The sequence below is a fragment of the Rousettus aegyptiacus genome, unplaced genomic scaffold (assembly GCF_014176215.1).
Source record: "Rousettus aegyptiacus isolate mRouAeg1 unplaced genomic scaffold, mRouAeg1.p scaffold_m13_p_18, whole genome shotgun sequence".
Taxonomy (NCBI): Eukaryota; Metazoa; Chordata; class Mammalia; order Chiroptera; family Pteropodidae; genus Rousettus; species Rousettus aegyptiacus.
The window spans coordinates 2771273-2797791 of record NW_023416293.1 but is presented as its reverse complement, the minus strand read 5'-3'; the positions used below and the strand labels follow the sequence as shown (position 1 = coordinate 2797791).

The 26519-nt window shown below is 33.9% G+C and overlaps 1 protein-coding gene across 2 annotated transcripts in view; it reads left to right on the top strand.

Moving 5' to 3' along the window:
* Positions 1-26519, top strand: part of SMYD3 (SET and MYND domain containing 3) — a 536963-nt gene that overhangs the window by 100724 nt on the left and 409720 nt on the right. Inside the window, exons 2-5 of one of the 2 annotated variants that reach the window (XM_036235368.1) lie at positions 5013-5076; positions 16500-16607; positions 18184-18241; positions 20545-20681. In XM_036235368.1, coding sequence (XP_036091261.1) covers positions 5013-5076; positions 16500-16607; positions 18184-18241; positions 20545-20681 — 367 coding nt within the window. Of the gene's footprint in view, positions 1-5012; positions 5077-16499; positions 16608-18183; positions 18242-20544; positions 20682-26519 lie in introns of those variants that run through there. The other variant, XM_036235369.1, reaches the window with a different exon arrangement.

Below are 26519 nucleotides of genomic sequence, written 5' to 3'. Positions count from 1 at the left end.
TTTGACCACATCTGCTGCTTCGTATTAAAAAAAACTATTTTATAGTTAGGTGGAGGGTAGATGAGAATCTCTTTAATTAAAATAAAAAGCCATGCCAACATAATTACCACCTCAAAACAAAAATGGAAGACCTTTTTACTGTGCTACTATGAATATTTTTATGTCAAAGAAAGTTCTTTATGTTTAGCATTTTCCAGTATATTTTATTTGGTCAGTAAAAGTAATTGCATTATCCTTGGATAGAATAATATGACCTTTTGGGAGGATAGTCTCTTTTTCATAGTGTAAACTTTCTTTTGTTTCAGAAATTTTATGGGGGAAAAGCCAAGTACTAGGTTACATTTCTAATGAATCAGAATTCTGAGGTTTAAAAGATATTTACAAACATAAAAGTGCTCTAAAGAAATACTATTTCTGCTCTCTCAGCTATTTTGTCTTTTTCCATGAAAAAAAAATGGAGCTTTTATTCTTAATAGCTTGCCTACCATGACATATAGTATTTCTCAGACTCCATAGAGCATCTTATGTCTTAATTGTGTGAGAAAATATTTTCATAGCAATTGTATTCAGGGACTCTTCTTTAAAACTAATGTTAAGGCAAGGGATACTAACTCAGACATCTCATAAGTCACTATTTCTTAGCAACTGTAAGTGGTGCAGGCTCTACCTAATGTAGTTTGGCCTTTTGCTCAGCTCAGATTTCTTCCTAAAAGGTCACGGTGATTAGCCGCAAACTAAATTTCAGTCCTTGAAAATGGACAAAACGTGTAAAAGATTGCTGGGCAACTTGAAAGAGGAGGCTGCAAAGACACACGTGGTCTCCGGGGTCACTTCGGGTTGTATGGGGTTGTGCTCCATCCATAAGAGTGTGCTTCAGAGTGGAGCAGGGTTGCTGATTTCCCTGTGGTGTCTGAGCCTTTGCCTGGGCCTAGTTGGTCAACAGTGAGTATGTGGCTGGCTGTCGAAGGAGAGATTGAACTGCGAGGCACGCTGGGAGACTTCTAGGGGATCCAGACAGGTGGCGGGGAACGCCATGCTCCTCAGGGCACTGCACTGGATTTTTGAACTGTTGCTGTTGCGGAAAGATAAATCTTTACCGTCAGACACAATCGTCCCCTCTAACTTCCATTCAGCATTTTTTGTCTTAGCCTCTGGAGCTACCTAAAATACGTGTGGTCCTTTTTCATGGGACAGCTAATTAAGTCTGCTTTTTATTTGACATGTACACTTTTGATTGCCTTTATTTTTTTTTAAAGAAAAATGTGGTGTTGTCTTTTAATTGGAAATGATGTGCTTTTTTTTTTTTTTTTTTTTTTTCTTTTAAGAGAAAAGGAAGAATGTTTTCAGGAACTGTTTGGTGACTCTGTTTCCACTACTTCCTTTCTTTTCTCATTTCTGCCCAAATTTTTCCTCTGCAGGAAAGCCTTCCAAAATGCTATTACCCCAAAGAGAAAAGTGTTAACTCTTAAAAGGCTCAGTGCTCAGTCTAATCAGACACACAACTTTTCTCTTGGATTCAGTTGACTGCTTTTTTGTAACTTGAGAACTTAAGTTTATTTGTTTAGTTATTTGATATGTAATAATAACCTAATAGATTTAAATGACTCATGTTATGGAATTTTGTTCCCACATGAAATAGCAACTAAATTATTTAAGAACTTGGAATCATTTCACTATTTCTTTTGCCAAAATTCTGTTGGTAGCTGTGGGAGGGAAAAGAGAAAGTTTTAATGCTTGCTAGCATAGCATCCCTGATCATCTTGGGTATCTTGATTCTGCTTATTATTTTTTAAAATCGAGAAAAAATCCTTTGCATAGCTGGGGATCTTAATTAGCAAGCAACAGAAATAGCCTCTGAATGACTTAGACAAGAAAAAGGAAGATGAGGGAAAATCAGAGAAACTAGGTCCGAGGAAGGCTGGATTCAGGGGAGCCCTAATGACCTCATCCTCAGGAGCGTTCCTGCAGAAACCATGCTCCCCTAGTTCTGGCTGACTTTCTCTGATTGGCTTGACACACTTTCCCCTGGACATCTTTGGGCAGTGTGGGGGTTCTTTTCTTTTCAGATTATTGGAAGCCTTTTTTATTCATTTTGTTTTTTTCCCCACAACTATACTGATTTAATTCAAGTATAGGAGCTATTAGATTTTTTTTCTGCCTATATATATTTTTGGGTTTGTTGTAGAATTTTTTCAGGGTTGGGAGTGATAGTTAGATTTTGCTGTCCTACTTTTTCTGTCTTTTTTTTTTTTTATGAGGAGGAGTTAAGGAAATTGAAAAATTATATCACTAATGTCATTTCTTCAGAATTCTCTCTTGTTTGTTTTCAAATCTCTACTGAATCTTGAGTTACAGTCCATTTTGTAATAATAATATTTATTTGTGAACTTTTCTTTTTTTCTTAAATAACCTTACAAGAAGTTTATTGATGATATTTGTCTTTCTGGCTTTGTCCTCTCTATTATATCTTTGTGTTCTATTTCATTTTATATATTTGTCTCATTATGATTTCCTACCTTCTTCTCTTCTTGGTTTTATTTTTAAAATTAAATTCTTGATTTGCATGTTTAGCTTATTTATTTTCAATTTTTCTTCTTTTAACGTAAACATTTAAAGCTGCAAATGTTTCTGTATTACTTTAACTTTATCTCACAAGTTTCAATTTTTAAATTATTTAACATTTTATAACTTCATAGTAATTCTTTGATCATCAAATTATATAGAGCATGCTTCTAAATTTCCAGACATATGAGTTTTTCCTGGGTTTCTTTTTGTTACTGATTTCTAACTTAATTCCCTTGTGATTGGAGAAAATGATCTATGTGATATTGATTCTTTGGGATTTTTGAGATTTGCTTTGTGGCTTAGTAAGTGGGCACTTTTTATAAATAGCCAGTGGGTGCTTGAAGAGTATGTGAAAAAAAAAAAAAGAAGAAGAGTACATGAATACACATTCATACAACAGGTGCAAGGGTTGTGTATTGCATGAAATCAAGCGAATTATAGAGCTTCTTATTCTTTATCTGCTTGATCTATGAATTTGTGAAAAAGCCTTTATATCTTTTATAGTAATAGCTAATACTTATATAGCACCTACTGTATTCCAGGCACTATTTTCAGGGCCTTACATGCATTAACTTATTGTGTATTGGTCATTTTTTTTCTTAGACCTGTTACTTGCAATTTATCTATTTTGAGACTGGGTGCATTTGTTAGGAGGTACTAACACGTGGTGATTGGAGTCTTTTATCATTACTTATTCACCTTTATCTCTAATTATATCTTTAACCTTAAAGTCTTTTTTTTTCTGATATTGATATAGTTATACAGACTTTTTTTCGAATTATTTGGCTCATATATTCTTTTCATTTTTATGTACTTTGAATTCTTTTGACGTATGTCTTGTAAACAGCCTATGGGTAGATTTTGTTTTTTATCGTTTTATCTAACAGTGGTGGTACAGTATAATGGTTAAAAAGCAAGAACTGCAGGGCTAGATTGCTTGGGTTTGGGTTGTTGCCTGGCGTGTTGATATCTGGCAGCTACAATTCTATACTTGGAGGTAAGAGGCATTTTGAACTTTACTTTATTTAAGCTTTTAACCTCTCCCCATGTTTTATGCCCAAAATCTTATCCTGCTCTCCCAGGGGTGATGTACCTGGTATATTTAAATTCTGATTCTCTATAAAATTCTGTTCCTACCCTTTCAATATTGCCTGCCATGTGCACTTTCTGGTGTGTTTCCTTAGTCAGTTTGCACTATTCCATCTACTTTTCTTTGTCTTTTGAAAATGTATTGAAGTATTTCCGAAAGTGGGTATACAAGACTGCTTACTTATAGGACTGTTTGAAATTGAGTGTGAGTCAATAGACACAAACAACTTGGAGTGGTACCTGGCACATCAGAAGTGCTTAGGAAGATTTTTCTTGTTTTGTCATTGATGTTCTAAAGATATTCATCATCCTGTTTATTGTCACTATTAATTTGTCATCAGATTTATTTTTATTTTATAATTCAAATTTTTCTCCATTTCTGCATTTTCTTATTCAAGCGATTTGGGGAAACATAACTTTGGAGCATCCCAATTCAGCATGCCTGAAGTAGTATTTGAATTTAAAAATCATTTCCCAGAAAGAACATATTCATAATTAAATTGCATGATAAGTTAACACTTATAAAATTTTTGTATTTGAGGGTTATAGGATACTTTCAGTTAGTTGATGAACCAGATTCTGAATTTCATATTGAAAGGTTTAAATACCAATGAAGTGATTTTTTTAGTCTTAATGGGAATTGCTGTATTTTAAATAAATTTATGCAAAAAAGAACATTAGTGGTGGTAATGGTCGTACAGTAATGTGAACGTATTTAATGCCACTTGTTAAGAAACGAAATTCAACTGAATAAATTTGAAGATCTTATTGCCTTTATTCAATGATTCATGAACTGGCAGCATCCAATTTAGTAGACAGAAAGGAGCTCCAAGGAGCTGTAAAATCAAAAACTTTTCCTGGGAGAAGGAAGCAGGAACGAGGAAGCTGTAGTAGGTGGAAAAGTAGGTTGGTTTTTGCAGGTCACTTTACTTTAGGTGATGGCGGGGGTTTGTCAGGCAGATTACCCAACAAGTATTGATCACACAATTTCTAATGGGTATTAGAAATTGGGAGAGTCAAAACTGTAATTAAACTGTCTTTGTTTGATAATGTGGAGCTTAGCATAAATGACTCCATTTATTGAATTGTGTTTTTAACCCACTGATCTTTACATTTAAACATGGTTAAAGTGGTAAACTTTATGTTATGTATATTTCATCACAATTAAGAAACGAGCATTAGTTATGTACATGTCTCACAATGAAGATGAAGAATTTTCATCAGTATTAAATCTAGTCTTACAGGACCATACAGATGGAGTGAGCAGAACATGTTAGCATCAATATGTTGATCTGTGTTTTCGTTTTTCAATAATATATGGTTCTCATTTCATAATGTGAAATTTATTTTTTTAACAGGAAGGAAAAGCTGATGCGATGCTCTCAGTGCCGAGTCGCCAAATACTGCAGTGCTAAGTGCCAGGTAAGAATGTTCAGCTGTACATAGTGACTCCCTCAGGTTCTCCGATGCTTAGATTTGACCTCCATTATGCCTGTCGACCTAGTTCCATTTCTTGACCATCTTTAATTCATTTTAACTTGTTATTTACCTTCAGTTTTAAAATAATACATGTATATGGTAAAAAAATACAAATACATATTTAGTATATATGTAAAGTGTTATATATATATGATATATATATACATATATATCATATACATATATATCATATATATCACAAAAGAAAAATAAATGTTTACTCGTCTCCATGTTCTTGTCCTCCTGACCTCAATCCTATTTCCCAGAGATAACCCCTGATTTCTTGTGTGTTTTCACAGCATGTTCTATTTTCTTATGCAAACATATTCATCTGTCTATATCCTTTGTTTAAAAAAATATAAAGATTATCTTGGCACAAATTCTTGTATATTTTTGTTTTTCACTTAATAATCTATCTAGAGGAATTTTTTTATATCATCCTTCTTCTTCCATTACGTGAATGCTTTTCCATTACGATCATACTTTCCCCAGTAGTGAATGCTTCCGTATTTTCTAATATTTCATATTGCCATTAATATACCACGTATCTTTTCTGCACATTTTTACATACTTCTGCACATTAATTGTATGATAATTTTGTCTCGGTTGTATCGATTATTAAAAGGATATATGCATTTTGAATTTTTAAAGATAATACCAAATTGGATTCCAAGAGTTTGGGTTAATTTATAACAACTGACAGTCTGTGAGAATACTGCTGTTAATATCATTGAAATTCTTTAAAGGGCGTATAATTAACATTCAACATGACCTTTTCTTCTAACCTTCTGATTAATCATCTAATAAGAAATGTAATTTTGCTCTAATGAATTGTGTCATAATAAAAAGTCTAATTGGAGGTTTTCCGTCTATGTCATTGCCCCTCCCCCCATCCTTTCGTTTTTTATTTTGGGGTGTGTATGTGTGTGTGATTGTGTGCGCATGTGTGCATGTACACACACATGCACACACACCACTCCCACCAAAGTCCTTCTTTTCTGTCTTTTAAATCTAGGCCCTTTTTATCTGAGTGATATTTTGCTATCTCACTTTCTCTCTTGAAAGTAATTTCTCCAAGCTACAAATAGCGCGAGTGATTTTAATAGAAAAAAAAAACAAAACAAAACATACAAAACAGTCAAATCACCCAAATTTTAATGACAACACTACCATTAGCTAGTTAAATCATCCCAAAGAAAACACTTAAAATTTCCGGGCCTTGGTTTTCTAATCTGTACTACTAATAAAAGCTAATATTTATTGGACATCTACTATGTGCCAGACACTATTTTATTCTATTTACTCTTAAAAAATCTTGAGAGGGCTAGGTACTATTATTATGCTTGTTTCACTAATAAAGAAACTGAATGGCAATGGTGTGGAGTGGCAAATGACTTGCCAGACATCCTGTAGCTAGTAGGTTCTGGGGTTCAGGAAATGAACCCAGGTATTTGGAATTTGAACTTCTAATTTCTCTTCTAAGCCTAAGTTTGTTCTTGCTCTAACATTCTGATTAGGTGTAGTTTTCCTTTTTGTATTTCTTCTCCCCTCCCCTTCTAGATTTTGTTTTATTTTTAATAAAGATGCACTCTGTCCACAAGAACACGAAACAAAAAAACAAAAATAGAAGGTTAGAAGTAATGCTTTCTTAATAAAATAGGGAATGCGAAAAATAATTGAATTATTTTTGTCATTTTGTAAATCAAAAATTCTAAGTTAAAAAGATACCTAATTTATGTAAGATCACTAGCGATAATAATAACAAAAAGAAAAAAAATGAGAAGAAACCCAGACTTTTTCTATAAAATACATTCTAGAAAGACTGCTTTAGGGTGATGTTCTAGTTAATTTATTCATGTGAAACAGAGCTTCGTGTTTTGAAGAACTTCAAGCTAAGACTACATACATACAGAATCTACGATTTAATGTGTTCCTTGACACAAACCTCGTAGATGTACTTTCCTTCCATTCTCAATGACCTGAACATTTCCTTTTATTTTCTCCCGTTTTTATGAATGATTTTCTCCTCATGCTTACTTTCTCCTTTTGTAGTACAAGGGGAAAAAACAAACAAACAAACTCATTATCTGATTAGATGGAACAGAGGGAGTGTGGTGGGCGGATATGTCATTTTGATTCATTGTAGTGCTTGTGTTTTTGCCACATATATTAGCTGCTTACTGTAGCATCAATAATAATGTCACCGTTAGATATACTGTAGAAGGTAATGCGAAAATACCTAGTACGATGGAAGATATTATATATAACACCAGCTAGTGCATATGCTTATATGGGTGTGGGGGTTGACGTGTGTGTGTAGAGGTGGGATTGGGAGTCAAAGACTGGCCAGAACATATGCATTTAAACTGCTCTGTTTAACTCAGCCTAAAGGTGCAACATTAAATATTGTAATTACCATGAATACCTATGAAGCAGCACGTAATTAAATTGACAAACTGGACTATGAACAGTAATGAACAGGAGGCTAAAGAACTTGGAATGGAAATTGATATTGAAGATGTGAATTTATAGCATAAAATCTATAATACGTTTACCCTAGGGGGACGTAACTCTGCTTCACTAGCTTAGCATTTGATGTGTGATGCTCTGCCATCAACGAGTTGTTTATGAGAGGCTATTGAAGTATTAAAGGATAATGTCCTGTGTGCCCATATGGATAGTATCAATGCCATTGGTTTTCACATTTTATTTTTAAACATAAACCATACAAGGATATATTTTCATTATAAAAATCAACACAACATAAAATAATACAGAGCCAAAAGTAAAAGTCTTCTCCAGGTCCGCTCCCTATTTCTGTTTTCCAGAGGTCATCTCTGTGTGTTTGTTTAGTGAGTGGAGGATACACACCAAACCAAGTCTGTGCTTTATATATAGCATACATACATACAGATATATTTACTGCTATGTACAGTACTGTTTCTGATATTGGCCAAAATAGTTTCTCATCAGTGGCTTTGTAGTCCTCTGTGTATACCTTGTTATGAGTTGTCATATAATGTAATAGATTATGTATTTGAACCAGTCTTATTTTGATGTCGGCATAATCATAAAATCACAAATGATTATGAGATCAAAGGGGAGGAGCAGGCTGAGTTTTCTCATAAAAATGCATTCTTGAAATTTGCAATATTGAGAGCAAGTAAATCAATTTCAAGTAAATTCACCAATTATTATTTCACCTCTGCTCGATTTAATTTGATTTATAATATGCACATTTCTAATTGAATTAATTGCCGAGCAAAATAAACAGCTGGGTACTGCATCAAATTGCAGTTTATATACTTTTAAAAAGTACTATATTAGCAGAGAGGCTCTTTTATGTTGATAATTATAGGCCTTTTTAAACATGTGAATCATATTTTTGAGTTTATGCTTAGCTGTAGAATGATTTAATTTTTGGTGACTCCCACCCTAGTAAGCACTTAACAGGGTGATTTAATAAGTTGGTTTCTAGAATATCATACCCGAAATGGTGGTGATGAAGAGAACCAAGTTCTTTATTTCATAAATAGCTCTTTGCCAGGTTTCAGACTGGTAGGATATACAGAATACTGTGTGGAGAAGTTCGCTTCGTATCTGATTGTAACTAAAAAGAGAATATTGTATAAAGCTTAAAATTACTTGATTGTATTTTTTTTTTTTTGACTTCTAAAAATGTCTGGTCCTTGATTTTTCTTTTCTCACTTTCCATTCTGGTAAGTGATCCCATCTACTCCCATGATTTCAGTTGGCACCTGTGCATTAATCATCCTCAAAACTCCCCCTCCAGCCTCCTCCTTTCTCCTGAGCACCAGACCCATATCCGACAGGGCACCTGCACCTGAGTGTAAACTGTGAGTATGGCTATGTTTCAATAAAACTTTACAAAAACTAGTGGTGGAATGGATTTGACCTGTACCCTACACGGCATCAGGATTGATGTTGGGGCACTAATGTTAACACTTATTATATAGTTCCTCAGTTAACTAGGAGACTGTAATTCCCGTTTCATAAGAAGTATTAATTCTTACTTCTTTTCTTCTGCCAACTTCATGCCCTGTGACCACCCTCCTGTGTCAGTCTATCTTTTATATATTCTTATTTGTCTAATTCGATTAGATGCAAGGTGTTCTTATTCTACATTTGGTACAGCATTCAGTGAGCTGTTAGAGTGACGAGTCTAACGTCTATCCTAGGTCTCCAGCATACTCTATGGAGATTTTATGCAGTTTTAATCGATACCTGTCAGTCAACTGTAGCTGGTTAGACAGCCTGCTTAGCATTCCAGTTTTCTTTCCTCAGATTCCAACTTTTCAGGTCTTCCTCCTTCTGTCAACCTGAAATTCAATATTGCATTACATGTAAGGTCTAAGGAAGAAGCTATTATTTATTTGCTGCTAAGTAGTCTGTAAGTGAATAGAAAGCTGTTGCGTCTCTTTTCTTTTCTGCAAATTTCATGGCAACTCCACTATCCTAACTTTAGCCCATAGGAAATCTACATAGATGATTGATTGTGAGAGGGGCAAGTCATGCATATGTGGGCAAAAAATTATGGCAGTGTTTCACATAGAAAATGTTCAACTCATGGTGATTATTAATCACAACAATGGAATTGTTGAATAAACTGGCTTAAAAGAATTCTTTTTTAAAAATATATTTTGGTCAATTAGTGACCCAAAATCTGTGGAAAATACTGTTTCAAAATTTCAGTTCTATGTAAGCCTAATGGGGGGAGGTTTCAAACGTATTTTGACATAATTCATATATTTGTTAGGAGTGGTTATTAGAAAGTCACAAATTTTATCATTGAGATTCTACCTTTGAGATTACTGAATCTAGTCCTCTTACTGCATGTCTGCTGATCCCAGGTCATGAAGTAGTTGTGTTTTACCCAAACCAGGCTCCATACATGTTGACCCTTCTAATATTTCATCCCAAACAATAATAAGCTGCTCTGCAATGAGTATTTACTCCAACCCGAATCCAATGTTTAACAGTATTTAAGTGAATTATTGTCCTGTAGTCACTCTGTAGCCAAGGAGGGGAGGGAAATGTTATAATAATAATGCAAAGGTTATTTTAAGTAAGAATGAAGTAAATTGATTTTCTCTTTCTCTTGTAACATCTCATCAGTCCTCTCCTTTTGTAATCAAGCACTGAAGAACATCTCACACTGGTCAAAAAAGAATTGTTAGTGGTTTTACTGTCCTTTGTTCTTTTTGAATGGCATTAATTTTAAATAATCAGTGATAAACATAGAGCAAATTGTATCTTCTGAATGGTACTAGTTTTAGAATAAATCATGAGATATCTGTCGAACACCTGATGAATGCAAGATATTCCTAATTGGTAGTGCACTTATTTAAGAAAATTAGACATAACAAAGCAAAATTGATAAAACAGTTTCTTGAATGAGTCTTTGCATCACAAAAGATCTCATAAATGTTACAAAAGAATTCACTGAAGTGTTTTTTAGCATTTAAAAATTAATGCATTTAAACCATTCTTTGAGCTACAACCATGTTTTCCAAAATAAACATTAAAAAGTTAAGTGTTTATTAAACAGTAATTTTCTCTTTCTTATAAAAATGCTTTTTACCTTATACTAGATATAAAGTAGTTATATTTGCTTTGATTTGTAAATATAATACATGATATTTGTAGAAAATTCAAACAGTATTGGAAAAGTACAAGGAGAAAGACAAATGGCTTTTTCTTTTAGGAAAAGCTGGAAAAATTATAACCAATTTTTCAGTATGTTAAATCTATGATGATCATTCTGAAACATTTCTTTACATTATTGAAATTCATTAAGATTAACTGCATTATAATATTACTTCTGTGCCAACAATATGCAGATGAACAATTTTTAAATTTATTATTATTCATGAGAAAGATGGAAGAAACTTACCATTCTTACCTTTACACAAGGCTGCAGAGCCCCCACTTCGCTCTGCCCTAGACACTTCTAAATACTGCTAGTTTCATCCATCTTCACTAAACTAACCAGTCACCTATGTTATCTTGTTTCTGTTAGCATTTCTTTTGTCACTGGTGTGTTTTGTGTTTTTTTGCGTGTTTTTCTTTTTTAGGCACAAGTTTCCTATTCATGTCCTTTATTTTTTATTTTTATTTTTTTTAATTGAAATCTTCATCCTTTTCTTAGTGATTTTGTAGGACCTTGTTTTTGGAGACATTTAATACTGTCTACATATTTTAGATTTTGTTTTCCTGGTTTATCCTTTATCTTTCAACCTTGTTCGTGGTATTAGATTTTTTTTCCTTCTTATGTGCAAAAGTTATTTATCTTCATGTAGTTTAATATGTATATCTTTTCCTTTATGGTTTGGGGTTTATGTCCTACTTAGAAACATTTCCCCTACCTCAATATTATAAAATGTTCATTTCTGCAGGGCAATAGTTAATGATAAGTATAGAATAGTGTTTTATCGTTTCATCTATTTAACACATATGGTGGCCTCCTTTTAAATTTTGTCTAGCTCAGGTTTTTTTTTTTAATTAATTAAATTTTTATGGTGACATCGTTTAACAAAATCCAGTAAGTTTCAGCTGTACACTTTAACAATAAGGCATATACGTATTTATACTGTGTTCACCTCCCATAGTTAGATTTCTTTCTGTCACCACATATTCGACCTCCGTTACCCCGTCTTCCTCCTCCCTTTCCCCTCCCCCTTACCCTCTGGTAACCACTAGTCTATTGTCCATATCCTTGAGTCTCTGTTTGTTTGTCCTGTTCATTTGTTGCTTTTAGGGGTTTTCAACCTTAGCTACACATGGGACCCCCTGCAGTGATTGAAAACAGTTCAGATACCTGGTCCTATCTCATCGGTGCTATCGGTATTTCTTCAGTCGATCTCAGGCTGTGTATTTAAAAACATATTTTTACGAATGTGTATGGTTTGTATAATTATGTGTAGCATTATTCTAGATCTGGAGTTTGCAGCTCTCAGACCCAACTCTACCTTTCTATGACAATTTTTATTGTACTCTCTACTATCTTGAAATGAAATTTCATAGGTATTACAATCTACCTAGTTATATATTTTCAAAATTAAATATCAATGCCATAACTGGAACATAAAGGAGAAAGAAAATTAAAACAACTCATAATAAAATAATACATATTTTACTATAACTGCTCAGGTGTGACTAGACTAAAAGACATAGACTAAGAAGCCATATACATGCACCTATCCAGAGTCGCTGTGAAAAAGGAAGTGCAAAACAGAGATCAGAAAATATGTTTTATTAGTAATGCAGATACTTTAAGTGGTATCGCCTTCGGTGACATGCCTTTATGAAATGTTGAATAACTTTTGCTAAAGTCCTTAAAATGAAATCTTCCCTTGACTTACCTAGAATATTCAGTGCTATTAAGACTGGTAAAAACAAGCATTTTGTTTTTATATATGAGAGGAGGGTTAGTTCTAGGATCAGATAATTACAAACAAATTTGTTACCTTTACAGGATGTCCAATGGGACATTTAAAAGTTGTGTTGTATTTGGAGCAGTTCCTCATTGTGGGGAACGGCCCTACACAGCATGTCCAGCATCTCTGGTTCCCAGCCATGAGTGTCAATGCTGCTTCTCAAGCATTGTGACAGACAAAAATGCCACCGTAAATTTTCCAAACAGCTCTCAAGATTAGGATTATCCCCATTGAGAACTATTGATTTAGTTAATTCGTTTATGGTCTGAATCTATAGAAATACTGTAAAACATGAAACCGTATAGGTTCTGAAATTGTTTTTTGTCATGCATGTGCTGAAAATGGAATTAAATCAGAGACATCTTCATTTCCTTTTTTTCCATCTAAAACTCTTGTTTCCCATTGTCTTATTTCTCAACACAATATTTTCATTTCCTTTGTTTTTTTATGCTAATTTGTCCTTATTGTACATCATTGTTAATTTTCAACTACAAGAACAGAAAACATTACAATCAGTATTGTAAACAAAATCTTAATTATATCCTGTATTTGCAGTAATGAAAGAAAACAGGAAAAGGTAAATCAAGAAGTTTGTGTTTGAGGAACTGGCAGATAAATAATGTGCCATTGAAATCTAGACCAGGATTAAAGTTTGTAGAGTGAAGATAATGCCTAAAGTTTTTGTATGCTGGTAGGGTTTTGCTTCAAAGTCAAATGCAGTTACTTAAAGATTTTGTTTAAGTCTTTTCTTGGTACGCTTATACTAGTGTGGCTTAACAGATGTGATAGATGAAGCTGAACAATAAATCCTAACAATTAATGTTTTAAAAACATGGATTTTACTATCATGGTAAGAAATGGAGTGGCCTATAAAGTTGATACTGTATTACAGACCAGTTTTAAGTTGTATGATTGCTTTCCGTATTTATATAGAACTGATTTGGTTTTTAGATGAAAAGAATGAACATCTTTTTTGCTGAAGCAAATGGTAAGATAAGTATGTTGTCTGATGTTTTCATGCAGTGATCTAGGAATGGTTTTGAGAAACCTATTGTTTAGTTTCTAATTACTGTTGAGAAAACAGAACTCAATATAAATTATGTTACAGTCCTAAAATAGCTTTTGACAAGAATTTTCCAAAATTTGGATGTTTAAACAATGTCATCTGATAGGTTAGTTGATTTGTTACCTAGGGGTACATTTTGTAGTTACTTCACTCTGGTAAGTTACTAGGAGGATGAGCTGCTCAAAACTGGAGGTTTTAACAAAGGAGTAATGGGTGATCTTTTGTAGTTGAGTTAAGTATTGGTTAAAATCTGCCCCTAATATCTTTTGGTCCAAATTACATCAGCCTTATTTCAGTAGGTGCAGTTCTTTTTCAGCTGGCCACTTACTCAGGCTTTGAGCAGAGCCAAAGGAGCTTTCTCAGAGACTCGCTGGCCCTGTAGTTCATTCCCGCTCACATGACTGGTGCATTGAGTGCACCTGTCAGGCTTCTTGACTTTTAATACCAAATCAAAACTCTTCCACCAAAGTTGTGGTTCTTTCTCCGGTCAGTAATCACGAATGTCAACATGCCAGTTTCCTGTCAGCATGAAATGATGGAGAATTTGTCTATTTAACCCAGTCTCATTCAAAGACCAGATAAAGGAAAGAGAGTGTATATGTATATCTGAGTCAGCATATGCCAACCTAACTTCCCAAAGGATGGCAATTATAATCACGGGAAACTGTGTTAACTAATCTAGACAAGGTTCTTTAATGCAGAGCTTTTTAGAATTTCTGGTAAGCTAAATATATTTCAAATCTCTAAGCAGGGTCTATATTATGTAGTGTTCTTCAAACTTACTTGACAATGGAACCATATTTTTTTAGGGATCTTATACATGTTGGTAATTGCTCATCTCTATTCCATGACTAGCCTCCTGAACAATAGTGACATTTCCCCACCACTGAGTTACATTTTAATATTATGCCTTTTAGTGAGTTACTGACATTAGAAGTGGCTGTATGAAAGGCCATCATAGTTGTAAACTGTTGTTGAAGGCATTGTCCAGTATGTTAATTAGCATTCTCACAGTAAAATCCTCCTGTGATTTAATACTTGGTAAAGCTATGTGTTTTTCTTTTCTGTCAGATGAGAATTATATAAGCCATTGCACTTTTTTTTTTTTTTGACCTTGCCTTGCCTGTAAGGCAACTCAAATAAATGTAGCACACAACACAGTAATTATTTAGCTCTCATGTTTAGCATACTAAGTAGAATTTTTACTCTCCCCTTTTATATTTATGTAGCTTAGAGGTTAGATCTCTGCTCTTAAGGCTTACTTTCTTCATCCTTAAAATAAGGATATTATCTGCTATTTGTATTATTGTGAAAATCAAATGAAATTTTCTTTTTAATTGCTTAGTCATGTGTCTGGCACACGGTAGAATGTTAAGTAAATGCTAGAGGACTTTTTTTTATATAATTTCAACACCTTCTGTTTTTAATTTTACAACCTTATTCCATACACATCTTTAATTTGAAGCACCTTAGTATTATTTAGAAGTGAGTGAAGTATAAATACTGAAAAAAAAAAAAGATTATAAACATCACATTAAGAACACTGCCATAGTGGATATGAAGGAATGACGTGCGGTAACTGTGGGTGGGGATGATAAACGAAGTGATGTGTTTACCCCTTGTAACGACGTCTTCAGGATCTGAGTTATTAGGAGGTGGCAGCAGATGAACCAGACCTCCACTCAGCAACTTGAAACTGTAAGTCCTTCTGAACAAAAAACTGGCTTAAACTTGAACCTGAGTCACAATTTCAAAGTAGTTGCAGCTCTTTAGAAATTTTTGGTTGTGAGGCATATTTGTGCCATAAGTGGAAGAGAGAGAGTTCTTCCGAGGGGGATTCTATAGGCTCAGAAGTTGGGAGGCAGATTTATAATGTCTGAAATAAGAAGAGGCATGAGCATCAGGCATTGCAGTGATGGAACTCCTAGCTCTCAGTTGGAGCAGAACCTATTAGGCACTTGGTCTAGCTGTCTTACTCAGCAGGGCTAAATGCTAGATACTCTGGATTTAATTTTAAAAGGAAGTAATCCTGTATGAAGGGAGTCATGGCATTTCTGACCCAAGACTCAGGGAGAGAATGGCCTTCCCTTTAGTCCTTTTATCCTTAGTCTTGCAGGACCAGTGACTGGCTCACTGGTCTCTTCAAGCCACACCACCATCACATGGCTAGGATTATGGGTTAAGTGACCATAAAATTTATCATCTAAACTACATTTTTTTTTCCTGAATGAAAAGGGAACTATTAATAATTAGGCCAGGACAATGTAAATAACAAGACAGTCTTGAGCAGACTGGACATTTCATCACTTTAGCTAATAACCCCTTTCTATGTTATCTTCAAAAACAAGATTTTATATTTTTTGTCACGTTAGCACTTCTGATATTTCTCTACTTACTGTAGTAGATGGAAATTCAGAAATCTATCTGCCCTGTTTGGATGTTCCTAAATTGTGTGTTTTATTTTCTAATTTGGAGCGTATTTTGTTTTTGTATTCCAAATCACTGTCTATTATTGAATCCTATTTAATCAGATAAAAGACTGTCTTATAAATTATTAAACAAGCATAATGAGTCTTTCTTTGGACTCTACCAGCCAGGTAATAACCAGGGGGCAAATTAAAGGACAGAGGTAAAGCGGAAGCTGGCGATGTCCGCACCTGGTGACTGCATACTTGGCAAAGACTGAATCCTGGATCATGAATGGCATTAGAAAATTGCTTTCTTTTCTATTTTTCAGTTGTAGTTAGCCTGTTGAGATGCAATTAATGACGCTAACTCTCAATGTTCAAAACCAGTATAAATGAAAGTTAAATTTTTATGTCTTGTTTGTCCACTCTTAACAGAAAAAAGGTTGGCCAGACCACAAACGGGAATGCAAATGCCTTAAAAGCTGCAAACCCAGGTATCCTCCAGATTCTGTCCGACTTCTTGGCAGAGTTGTTGTCAAACTTGTGAGTATAAAACTTGTGAAATACGCTTGGGTTTTCATTTAACAAAAGCACTCACAATTGCCTTTATTATTCTTATTTAAGGCTGAATTTTAAACCCACGTGAAGGCAGAAGGTGGGTTATTCCAGGGAGTATCCTAAGACAAAAACTTGCTGTTTTCCTATTAATTGTGGCATCAGTGGCAGTGATGAAGTACATGGCCCCTTTTTGAAGGCCCTGTGTGATCTCCTGGGGATGGAGACATAAGGTCCTGTATATTTGGGGCATGGGATGTTAGTAATGTCTGTTACAATGACTTTCTTTTTTACTGTGAACTAATGTATAGGGCAAGTATATAATTTTTTTGGTTGCCTCTTCAAGTGAGATTTTAATTAGGTAATTAATCTTACATGGAAGAGTGCTTATTTTTTTATTTATAGCAAAGATTCCATGAATTTGTTTCTCTAGTTGTTTTCCTTACTCTGCCAAAATCCCCTCTGGTGACACCTTCCAGAAATTTTTTGGGTTTAGCTCTTCAGGCTTTTGATATTCAGGCTTTAGCATGATTATCTCTTTCTCAATTATTGCAGGTTCCAGTTCTGTTCTGTCCTGTTGTTTATCGAGTTTTTTTGGCTATAAAATTTTATACGGGGTTTTAAGAATATACAAGTATTATCATATACCTAAAACTAATGCAATGTTATATATCAAGTACATCTCAATTTTTAAAAAATGGATTTGGAATACCAAATGGGCATTATATTTGGACTGAAATATAAAATATCTGTCACACATACTTACCACTATTTTTAAATGTGTACATTGTGTTGAACTGAAAAATACAGATTTATTTCAAAGCACTAGTAAATTCAGACCAACTTTGTCATTATGCATCTCTGTAATCACTGTATATGAAAAGTATAATTACTATTACATTTGAGTCTGAACATTTCTGCTGCTTTATTAATATAAAAAAGAAATGAGTTGCTTCAGAGTGACCCAAGGCACTAGTTGTCAGTCTCCACCCTTGACCTACTGAATCAAAATCTAATAGAAAACAATTAAGTAATCATTACCTTCTATTGAGCTTACTATTTCCAGGCCCTGTGGTAATTGAAACATGATATACCTCACTTCATCCCCACAACCCAGTGAATTAGTGCTATTATTACTCCTTTGTTTCAGATAAGGAAATTGATGATTCTTAACTCAAGATTAAGTAATTTGCCCAAGATTGTGTAGTTTGTAGTAAACTATTATTTTTATTCATCTTTGCTTTTTTATGACAATTAATAATAAGATCCTTAAAAAACTATACGTCCGTAGGTAGATTTGGGGAAAATATAAACTTATGAAAACTTCTTGTAAAAGAGTTTTGCATTTGGAAATTAGACTGGTGGTTAAGTCACAACTTTATTTTATTTTAACTGTTACTGATCAAATAATTCAACTCTAAGAAAGTGAATAGAAGGAATTACTATATAGAATATGCCTTTGTAATAGACTTTCATTTAAATATCTAAAGATACTCAAACATTTTCATTTATATATTAGAGACCTCAAAATTAATTATGGTGTTTTCCCCCCTTTATTTCATAGATGGAAGAAACCCCCTCTGAATCGGAGAAACTTTACTCATTTTATGATCTGGAGTCAAGTAAGTGATTGTCTATCAGCATCTAAAAAAAAAATTCCTATCATTTGCTTGTTGAGCTGGTTAATTGCTTCATTTTTAACCTTTTTTTTTTGGTCTCTCCATTATGTGAGGCAAATCTAACATTAGCTTATTTAATTTATTCCAGGATAGCTTTGGCCAATAGGAGTTTCTAAAGAGTCAGCTTAGGGAGTAAGGGGAGTGTAACCCTTAGTCCAGTTGAGAAAATAATTTTTCTTCTGTTTCTACCTCATTCTCTTTGCGCTCTTGGTTTCTTTTTAATGTCAGGGAACAGTGCTGTGAACAGGAATAGGGGGTGTTGGGGGAGTTCCAGGGAACATTTAGGGTCCTTTAGGTTATCAGGAAAGTAGAAGGTACAGACGACATGGGCTCTCTCACAGCAGTGAGCATTGTTCTTCTCCTGAACTCCCACTCATAGAGTAAATTTGCTACACAGTCTAATATTTCCGGATGGAGACAAAGAAGATGATCTAGTACAGAGTTTATGGTTATCGGATCGTAAGTGCCAATAAGTTATTATTTAAGAATCACCAATCATTAGAGAAATGCGAATCAAAACTACAGTGAGATACCACCTCATACCCATTAGGATGGCAACTATCGAAAAGAAAAAGAATAATAAGTGTTGATGTGGATGTGGAGAAATTGGAATCCTTGTGCACTGTTGGTGTGGATGTAAAATGGTGTGGCTGCTGTGCAACACTGTAGGGAGGTGCCTTAAAAAATTAAAAACAGAATTAACATCTGACCCTGGATTCTGGTTATATACTCAAAAGAACTGAAAGCAGGGTCTTGAAGAGGTATTTATTTGTCCATATTTGTAGCAGTATCATTCACAGTAGCTAAAATATGGAAGTAACAAACGTGTCCATCCATGGATGAATGTGGTATGTGTATGCAATGAAGTATTATTCAGCTTTAAAAAGGAAGGAAATTCTGACGCATGCTACAACATGGATGAACCTTGAGGACATTATGCAAAATGAAATAAGGCAGTCATAAAAAGACAAATACTGTATGATTTCACTTATATGAGGTACTTAGAGTAGTCAAAATCGTAAAAACAGAAAGTAAAATGGTGGTTACCACAGGCTGGGGAGAGGGAAGAACGGGAAATGATTGTTTAATGCGTATAGAATTTTGGTTTTACAAGATGAAAAGAGTTACGGAGATGGATGGCGGTGATGGCTGCGTAACAATTTAATACTACTGAACTGTATACTTACAAATGGTTGCTAAGGTAAATTTTATGTTATGTGTATTTTTACATGATTTAAAAAAGAAAAAATAGTTGGGATAATTGTTCTGTTGAACAAGTAATTTAATAAAATGTGTAGAGATAAGCAGAGTTACACTGTTGTCCAATGTGATGTATTATTTCAAGTTTTAATAAAGAACTAATCAGTTATTTTTTTTTCTTGTTATATTACTGCTTCAGTGAAATGCTCTCAAATGTTATCATCAAATTGTGTACTCTTAGCCTTAACACCCTTTTGTGGGTAAAGTACACCGAGTTTTTAAAAAGGTGATGATATTGGCTTTGGAACTTTCTCCTTCTATTGGAGTTGAAGCAGCATCATATCTTGTTTATTCAACCAGAAAATAACTTGAAGTTAAGATTTCTTTGGTTGATCCATCTTTTCTTCCTGATGTACTTTATATGTGACAGATTTCACCAATTTGAACTTCAACTAAACTTTTAGTCCGTTCTCTCTCTCTCTCTCTCTCTCTTTCTTTCTCTTCTTCTCTCTCCCTCTCTCTCTCATCTCTCTCTCGTCTCTTCTTCTTTCTTCCTTTCTTCCTTTCTTTCCTTTCTTTCCTCCTTTCTTTCTTCCTTTCCTTTTCTTTTTTGCCTTTGAAATGATACTGTTTACCAGTTAGTCATGACCTGGTTTTAAATTCTTTAACGGAAAAGTCTGCTTAAATTCACTGACTTAATAAGCATTTGTCATGGTTTGAGCATGTATACAGGATGATGTAGAAAATCTGGTAACAGACATCTTGACTGATTTTGTTTTTAATGTTTTTTCATCTCTATGTGTATATATTTTGTTTTGACAGGTGGTTAATCTTATATTGTAGATGAACTGTGGCAGAATTTAATTGATAATGTATGTATTATGATTTGTTGTTGTCAAAAAAAAAAAAAAGCTATGCATTTGCTCTCTGTCAGAATGGAATCTAGGGCAGGAAATATCTAGTTTAAGAGCTACCACTGAACACCTGAAAATTATTCATTAAAAGTTCACTCTGTGATCGTACTATTTATTTTTCTTTAAAAAAAGATATTAACAAACTGACCGAAGATAAGAAAGAAGGCCTCAGGCAACTTGCAATGACATTTCAACACTTCATGAGAGAAGAAATACAGGATGCTTCTCAGCTGCCACCTTCTTTTGACATTTTTGAAGCCTTTGCAAAAGTAAGTGTTAAGTTTGGTATCTTTGCTAATGCCATAAATCAACTCTTTACTCTTTATTTTGTTGTTGATCCATGAAAATCTAGATCCCTTCATGTCTCATCTCATTCTCCTACCCTAATGAATAGAGAATGAGAGAATATATTGCTTATATTGAAAAAGGTGTTACTTTTTCTGTTTTATCAGTATTCTTATTAATGACCTGAGTGTATGTTCACTGTCTGCTCTCAAAGCATTTTCTCAAAAGAAAGAGTATGTTTTCTTTTCTCAAAAGCAAGGAGCATACTACATTATTTTTAACTAATGGATTTAAGTTTGCCATTGCATTTTTTTTTAGTTTCGTGGTGGTGTTTCTGTAATAGAACTTGTCTTTCTGAAGTGAAAAATGTACTGGAATGCATTTCTTGATTAAGTGAATTCTAAATGATGTGAAAATATAACTGTTTCTGATTTAAAAATAATTGCCTAAAAATCCGTTTAAATGCTTCAGGCTACTAAAATTCTAAGTTAGGGATAGAACATAGGTTTAATTTAATATTCAATTGTGGTCTCTTGGTAGTAACTACCTGAAGTGCTCTTTTGGGAAATGGTTCTGAGGGTTTTTAGGGAATCTAGGGAGAAAGAATGCACTGATGGGTTCTTGATATATAGCTTGATGTCCCTGGGATAGGGACAAAGGATCAGATTCGCCCACATTACTACTGCGTTTTTTGTCCTTGCTTTCTTATATATTGTGTGTTTGGGTTTGTTTAACTACTGATCACATTTTAATAATGATTTTGCCACTTACTTTGGAATACGTAAGGGCACAGCTAATGACTTATTTATCCCATGAATATTTTAAGGTATGTTTTGTAATCAATTTTCTAAGAATTACAGTGTGATTAATGTGTTTACTAGAGATTTATTCTTGTTTTCCCCAAATGTATTTTTATTCTTTAGGGTATGTTTTTATGATTTTCTGGTAGTATCATCTTAGCATTAAGATCCAGTTTGACTAAAATTTAAAATTGATATTAAATTATAGTGGTTACTTACAATACATTTGAGAAATTTCTCATGTTTATTTCATATTCTTCTGAAAATTATAACCTGTAGTGGTACCATGTATATAACGCACAGTTTCTTTTGATGTTAAACACTATAAAAATAACACCTACTAAAGGATAATACACTTTATGATAGCTGTCATTTCATAGCTAGTGTTAAGTCTGTGGCTGTTCTGTGACAGTTGTTTCTATTGTTGAAAAATGTTCAAGTGCTAATTATTGGTGTGATTAGTATTTATGAAAAAATATTTAAAAATATTTTCTATTGCTCAATGTAAAATGTGAATTACTATCTTATTTCTCTTATTTCTTTAAAAATATTTTTAATTTCATGTATCTTACAATGAAATTCTCTTCATGTCGTGTAGGGAGAACATTCTGTCGATGTGATGAAGTTGGCACATTTTTAGTAATACTCTATCCTTCTACATACCGGTTATCACTACAGAAGTAGAACATGTTCATCTTGGAAATTTTTTGAGGTGTCAGATGCAGATTTGTAATTTCTGCCTTAAGTTATAGGTTAATCATCAGAGGAAAGCAACATTAACCTATGGCTCCTGTACTTCCTTGTAAAAGTTTTGTTAATATCTTATAAATTGTAGTTACTTTTCTGGTTATAGATTTATCTTTAAAAAAAGATCACTCCCTTCCTCTTCTGCTCTCCCTTCCTCCCACCCTCCCTCTCTCTTTCTTTCTCACTTTCTCCCTTCCTCCTTCCCTTCTCTTCCTTCCTTTTGCATAGTCTTAAATTAAGCTAATTTGTTTCCTGCAAACCTCAGGGAGGAGCCACTGAGCTCATAACATTGCAAGTATGTGACGATGAAGAACATGACAAATGCACTGGAACTGGGTGGAGAACACTGGGCAGAAAATTTTATCCTTATCTCTCCGCATTTTACTGGCATAGAATTAATCAAAGAGAAGAAATGGGCACCACAGAGCTTACCACCTACCACCTACACTTGTTGCTTCTTTATGAACAAATTGTCAGTAGTTCCATGCTCACCTGCTCTCCTCAACCTAATGAACTGACTTTTAATTTTATGCTTTGAAGAGGTTGGCTTTACCTGGCCTCCATAAAGAAAATCTTGTTTTATGTTTTGCTTTGGTCCCACTCATTTATATTCATTCAGGTTCTATGCAGATACTCGACATGCTAAGCTTATGTTTTAGCTCATGTCATTGTCATTTAAGGCATAAGGAATTCTGAGAACTTTTCTAAATTTGCTTACATGTTAATTTTTTTATTATGGATTTTCAAACATACACAAAAATAGAGAGACTAATTTAATGAACCTTTATGTCACCATCACCTGGTTTCATTAATTTTTGAACTTATTTTTTATCTGATATTTCAGACATATGTTCGTTTCTTTATTCAGATTTCAAAACATTCCTTACAATTAGTCTTTTGCTATCAAACCTGTCTTTTGGTGATCTGAATGGTATTTGTTACTGAATTCCCTTTTTAAATGAAGCAGACCTTTTTATTTTATTTTTTTTTTTTTGCAAGCATACTATGTGGAAAGTACTCATGATATATGGAGAAATATGTGGCTAATTCTAAATCTGAAAATTATCTAAGGCAGAAAACCTCAGTGACTCAAAAGTCTTACTTGGGGCTATTCACCTATTTATCGAACCATACCTGCCTGGATAGGAAAGGGGTCAGTGAGGGGTGAGACGGTTCTTAATCCTGAGAGCATGTTTCATTCTCTGCTGGGCTGGTGGCTTTTTCTAACAGAAGACAATGTTAATTCCTCAAAATTTTTTGTTTACATTTTGAACACTCTGGGGTTTACTATTGAAAATAGTGTGTATTTCCTGTTGGACTAGGTTTTCAGCACTGAATGTGCTTGAAATACTTTTCTCCTATTACTCCAAAGACATGATTGTGTAGTCATTTTTGGGGGGTCATATTCTCAAGTGTTTTCCTTTTTCCTCCACTTCCTTAGCTCCAGTATTAGCAATTGGCCCTCTGAATAGCAATTGGCAATTGGGGTTTAGATTGCAGGAGTTTGCTATATAAACATATCCTATCCATTTATGAATGTGTTATCTGCCTTTTAAAAAAATAAGTGGCATAAGATATAAGAAGGCGAAATTTTTTTACAGGAGGGTATCAAGGAGGACTTCAGTAGGAAGCAGAAATTAATTAATGCCATGGATTTCAGAAGAGAGAATGATTGTGGGAGACAGGTATAGACAAAGATCTAGACATGCGGCTGGGTAGAGAGGGGGTGCTGACTCTTCTGAACCCTGGAGTGGAGAAAAATATGTTAACCTCCTCTGAAGAAGCTTTGAAAAGGTAGTTGTTACCTGTGGAATGTGTATTTTAGTTATATTTAGTGCTTACAATAATGTTTAAAATGCTTGTTTTGCCTTTTAGTAATAGAAAATTTGTGAAGGTTGAGGGTTATGGCACCTCCAGATTTTCTGCAGATGGGGGGCGCACAGTGAGGGCATTGGATGGAGAGATTGGAGTGATTTGCCTGCAGCTTTTTTTGCATAGCAGTTCGTTTGGTTTTTTAACGTAGATTGTATGTTACTCAGGGTGTGTGACTGAATGGAAATAAAAGTATGAGGTATGAGAAAAATGATGGCTGCCACCGACAGTAGTGAAGGTGCCCAAAGGGTGGGAGACGCGCTGGGGACACATGTTAGTGAAGACACGGGAGACGTGCAATTATTTATATGTCATGAGGAAAAGAGGCTGGAGCTTCTCTGCTGGCTCTTTGTCGGATTGTTTAGAGATGTCTCCATCTCCATAGTCCCTCCCCCTGCTCACCCCACACTGTTTTCCTTTCATTTCTATCTTCAACAAAATTTCCAGGTGGGTCTTGGAATGGATTTATCTTGGCATGACAACCGCAATGCTTCAATCTACCGATTGAATTCTAAACATTTACCACAAGTATAGAGTTATATACGTATATGAATAATAATAAAGATAAACTTTAAAAGTTGAGAAAATAAGAATTAGAGGAAAAATTTAAATGGCATGTCGAATAGTGTGATGTTTGCATTGCTTTCTCAGACAACTATATGAAATTCTCTCAACCTCAATTTTCTCATTGGTAAATGAAAATAATAATAATAATAATAATAAAATAATAATAACAACAACAATAATAATATCAACTTCACAGATAAAATTAAGGTGACCTCTATAGTACTTAGAGTGTCTGAGACATTAATTTCTGCCATTGCTGCCCTCATCTCCCAGCTTTAGTCATTTTTGAATATGGACTTCAGTGTTTTATGCTTCCCTGTGCTGTCATATAGCCAAGAATGCAATCTGCGACTGACTGTAAACCAGAGTCTCAGATGGTTGCTCATAGTTGCACTTAGCGCTGGTGTCTCTTGAGATGCTGAATATTACCTACCTTGTTGAGAAGAAATTCTGCCAACAGGAAATAGTACTTTTCCCCTAGTAACTGACTTGGTTTCAGCCCATAGCTCTTGTGGACAGAAATCATAAGAACTCCATGATTTCAGAGTAGTTCCTTCGGGTATCATGAAAGAAATGTAAAAGTAAGCTGCTTGTGATGAATGAAATGTTTCTCACACACACATCTTGAAAGGATGAAATTAAATTATGAGTTCTTTAATTGCTATATTATAATTCACTGAAATGGAATGGAATGTATAGGATTGCTCAATCAATCCCTCAAAACATACATTGGTAATTATTGGTAATAGTTATTAATAACCTAAACTTAATATCAGTAGACCTGGTTTTGAGCTTATTTTCTTATGTACAGAATAGATTTTTATAGAGGGTTCTAGAAAAATATGCTGAATTTTTTTTCTGGATTTATAACTTCCTTTTCTAAAAATGCATTTGGTAGGGTAGACTGATTAGAACTGTGATATGATCAGAACGATGAAGTAGAAAATGGACTAGCTGCATACAACATTTCAAAAGCAGACAGTAAATTGGAAGCAGCAAGAAAGAAAGTGACCTTCTTGACCACAAAACATGTAATTGTTGGTGTTTCCTGAGCTCTGCAAAGAACTTTTTAACTTCATAAAATTGTGCAACTGCTACAGAACTTTTTGATTAGAAATTCCACATCTATTTGAGAAGATGTTTCCTCCTCTTTCTTTTTAAACAGAATAATAATTCTGGTAGCATGTTATTTTTATTCTTTAGGACACATATGTGACCTCCAGAACTTGCCTTTACAAACTCTGGTTTTTAATGCTATTAGTGACAGCTGGTTTTGCAATGTGCACTGTGATTCTATAAATTCGAAAGAGAGGATTTTATTTTTTATTTTTTTATTTTTTTGAAAGTGAGGATTTTAGAAAGTGTTTTTTTTTGTACTGTGACAAATCACAGTACAAATAGTTATTAAGAACCTAAACTTAATATCAGTAAAGCTGGTTTTGAGCTTGTTTTATGTTCCATTTCATTCTAAATAAATTTTTTTTTATTTGAGGAGAATTCCTTTTTTTTAGAGAAACAATGGAGAATGCGTTAAAATAATCTTGCTAATTCATAATATGAGAAAAAAGAAGAGTTATTTAATATTTTTTGCTTGTGATATTTTAGAAATAAGACAAAAAACAATAATGATATTATATTCAAGATTACATACTTGCATTTGGCTGGCATGGCGTTAAATTAGGGTGTTAATAAATAATCTATGTGATATTCTGCTCTAACCTCATAATTTTAATAGAGTGTATAAATCAGCATAGAGGAAGAATTAATAACCCCTGATCTTTCAAAATAACTCTTTTTTTTTTGTTCTTTTTATTTGCTGAAGAATGAATGGTGTAC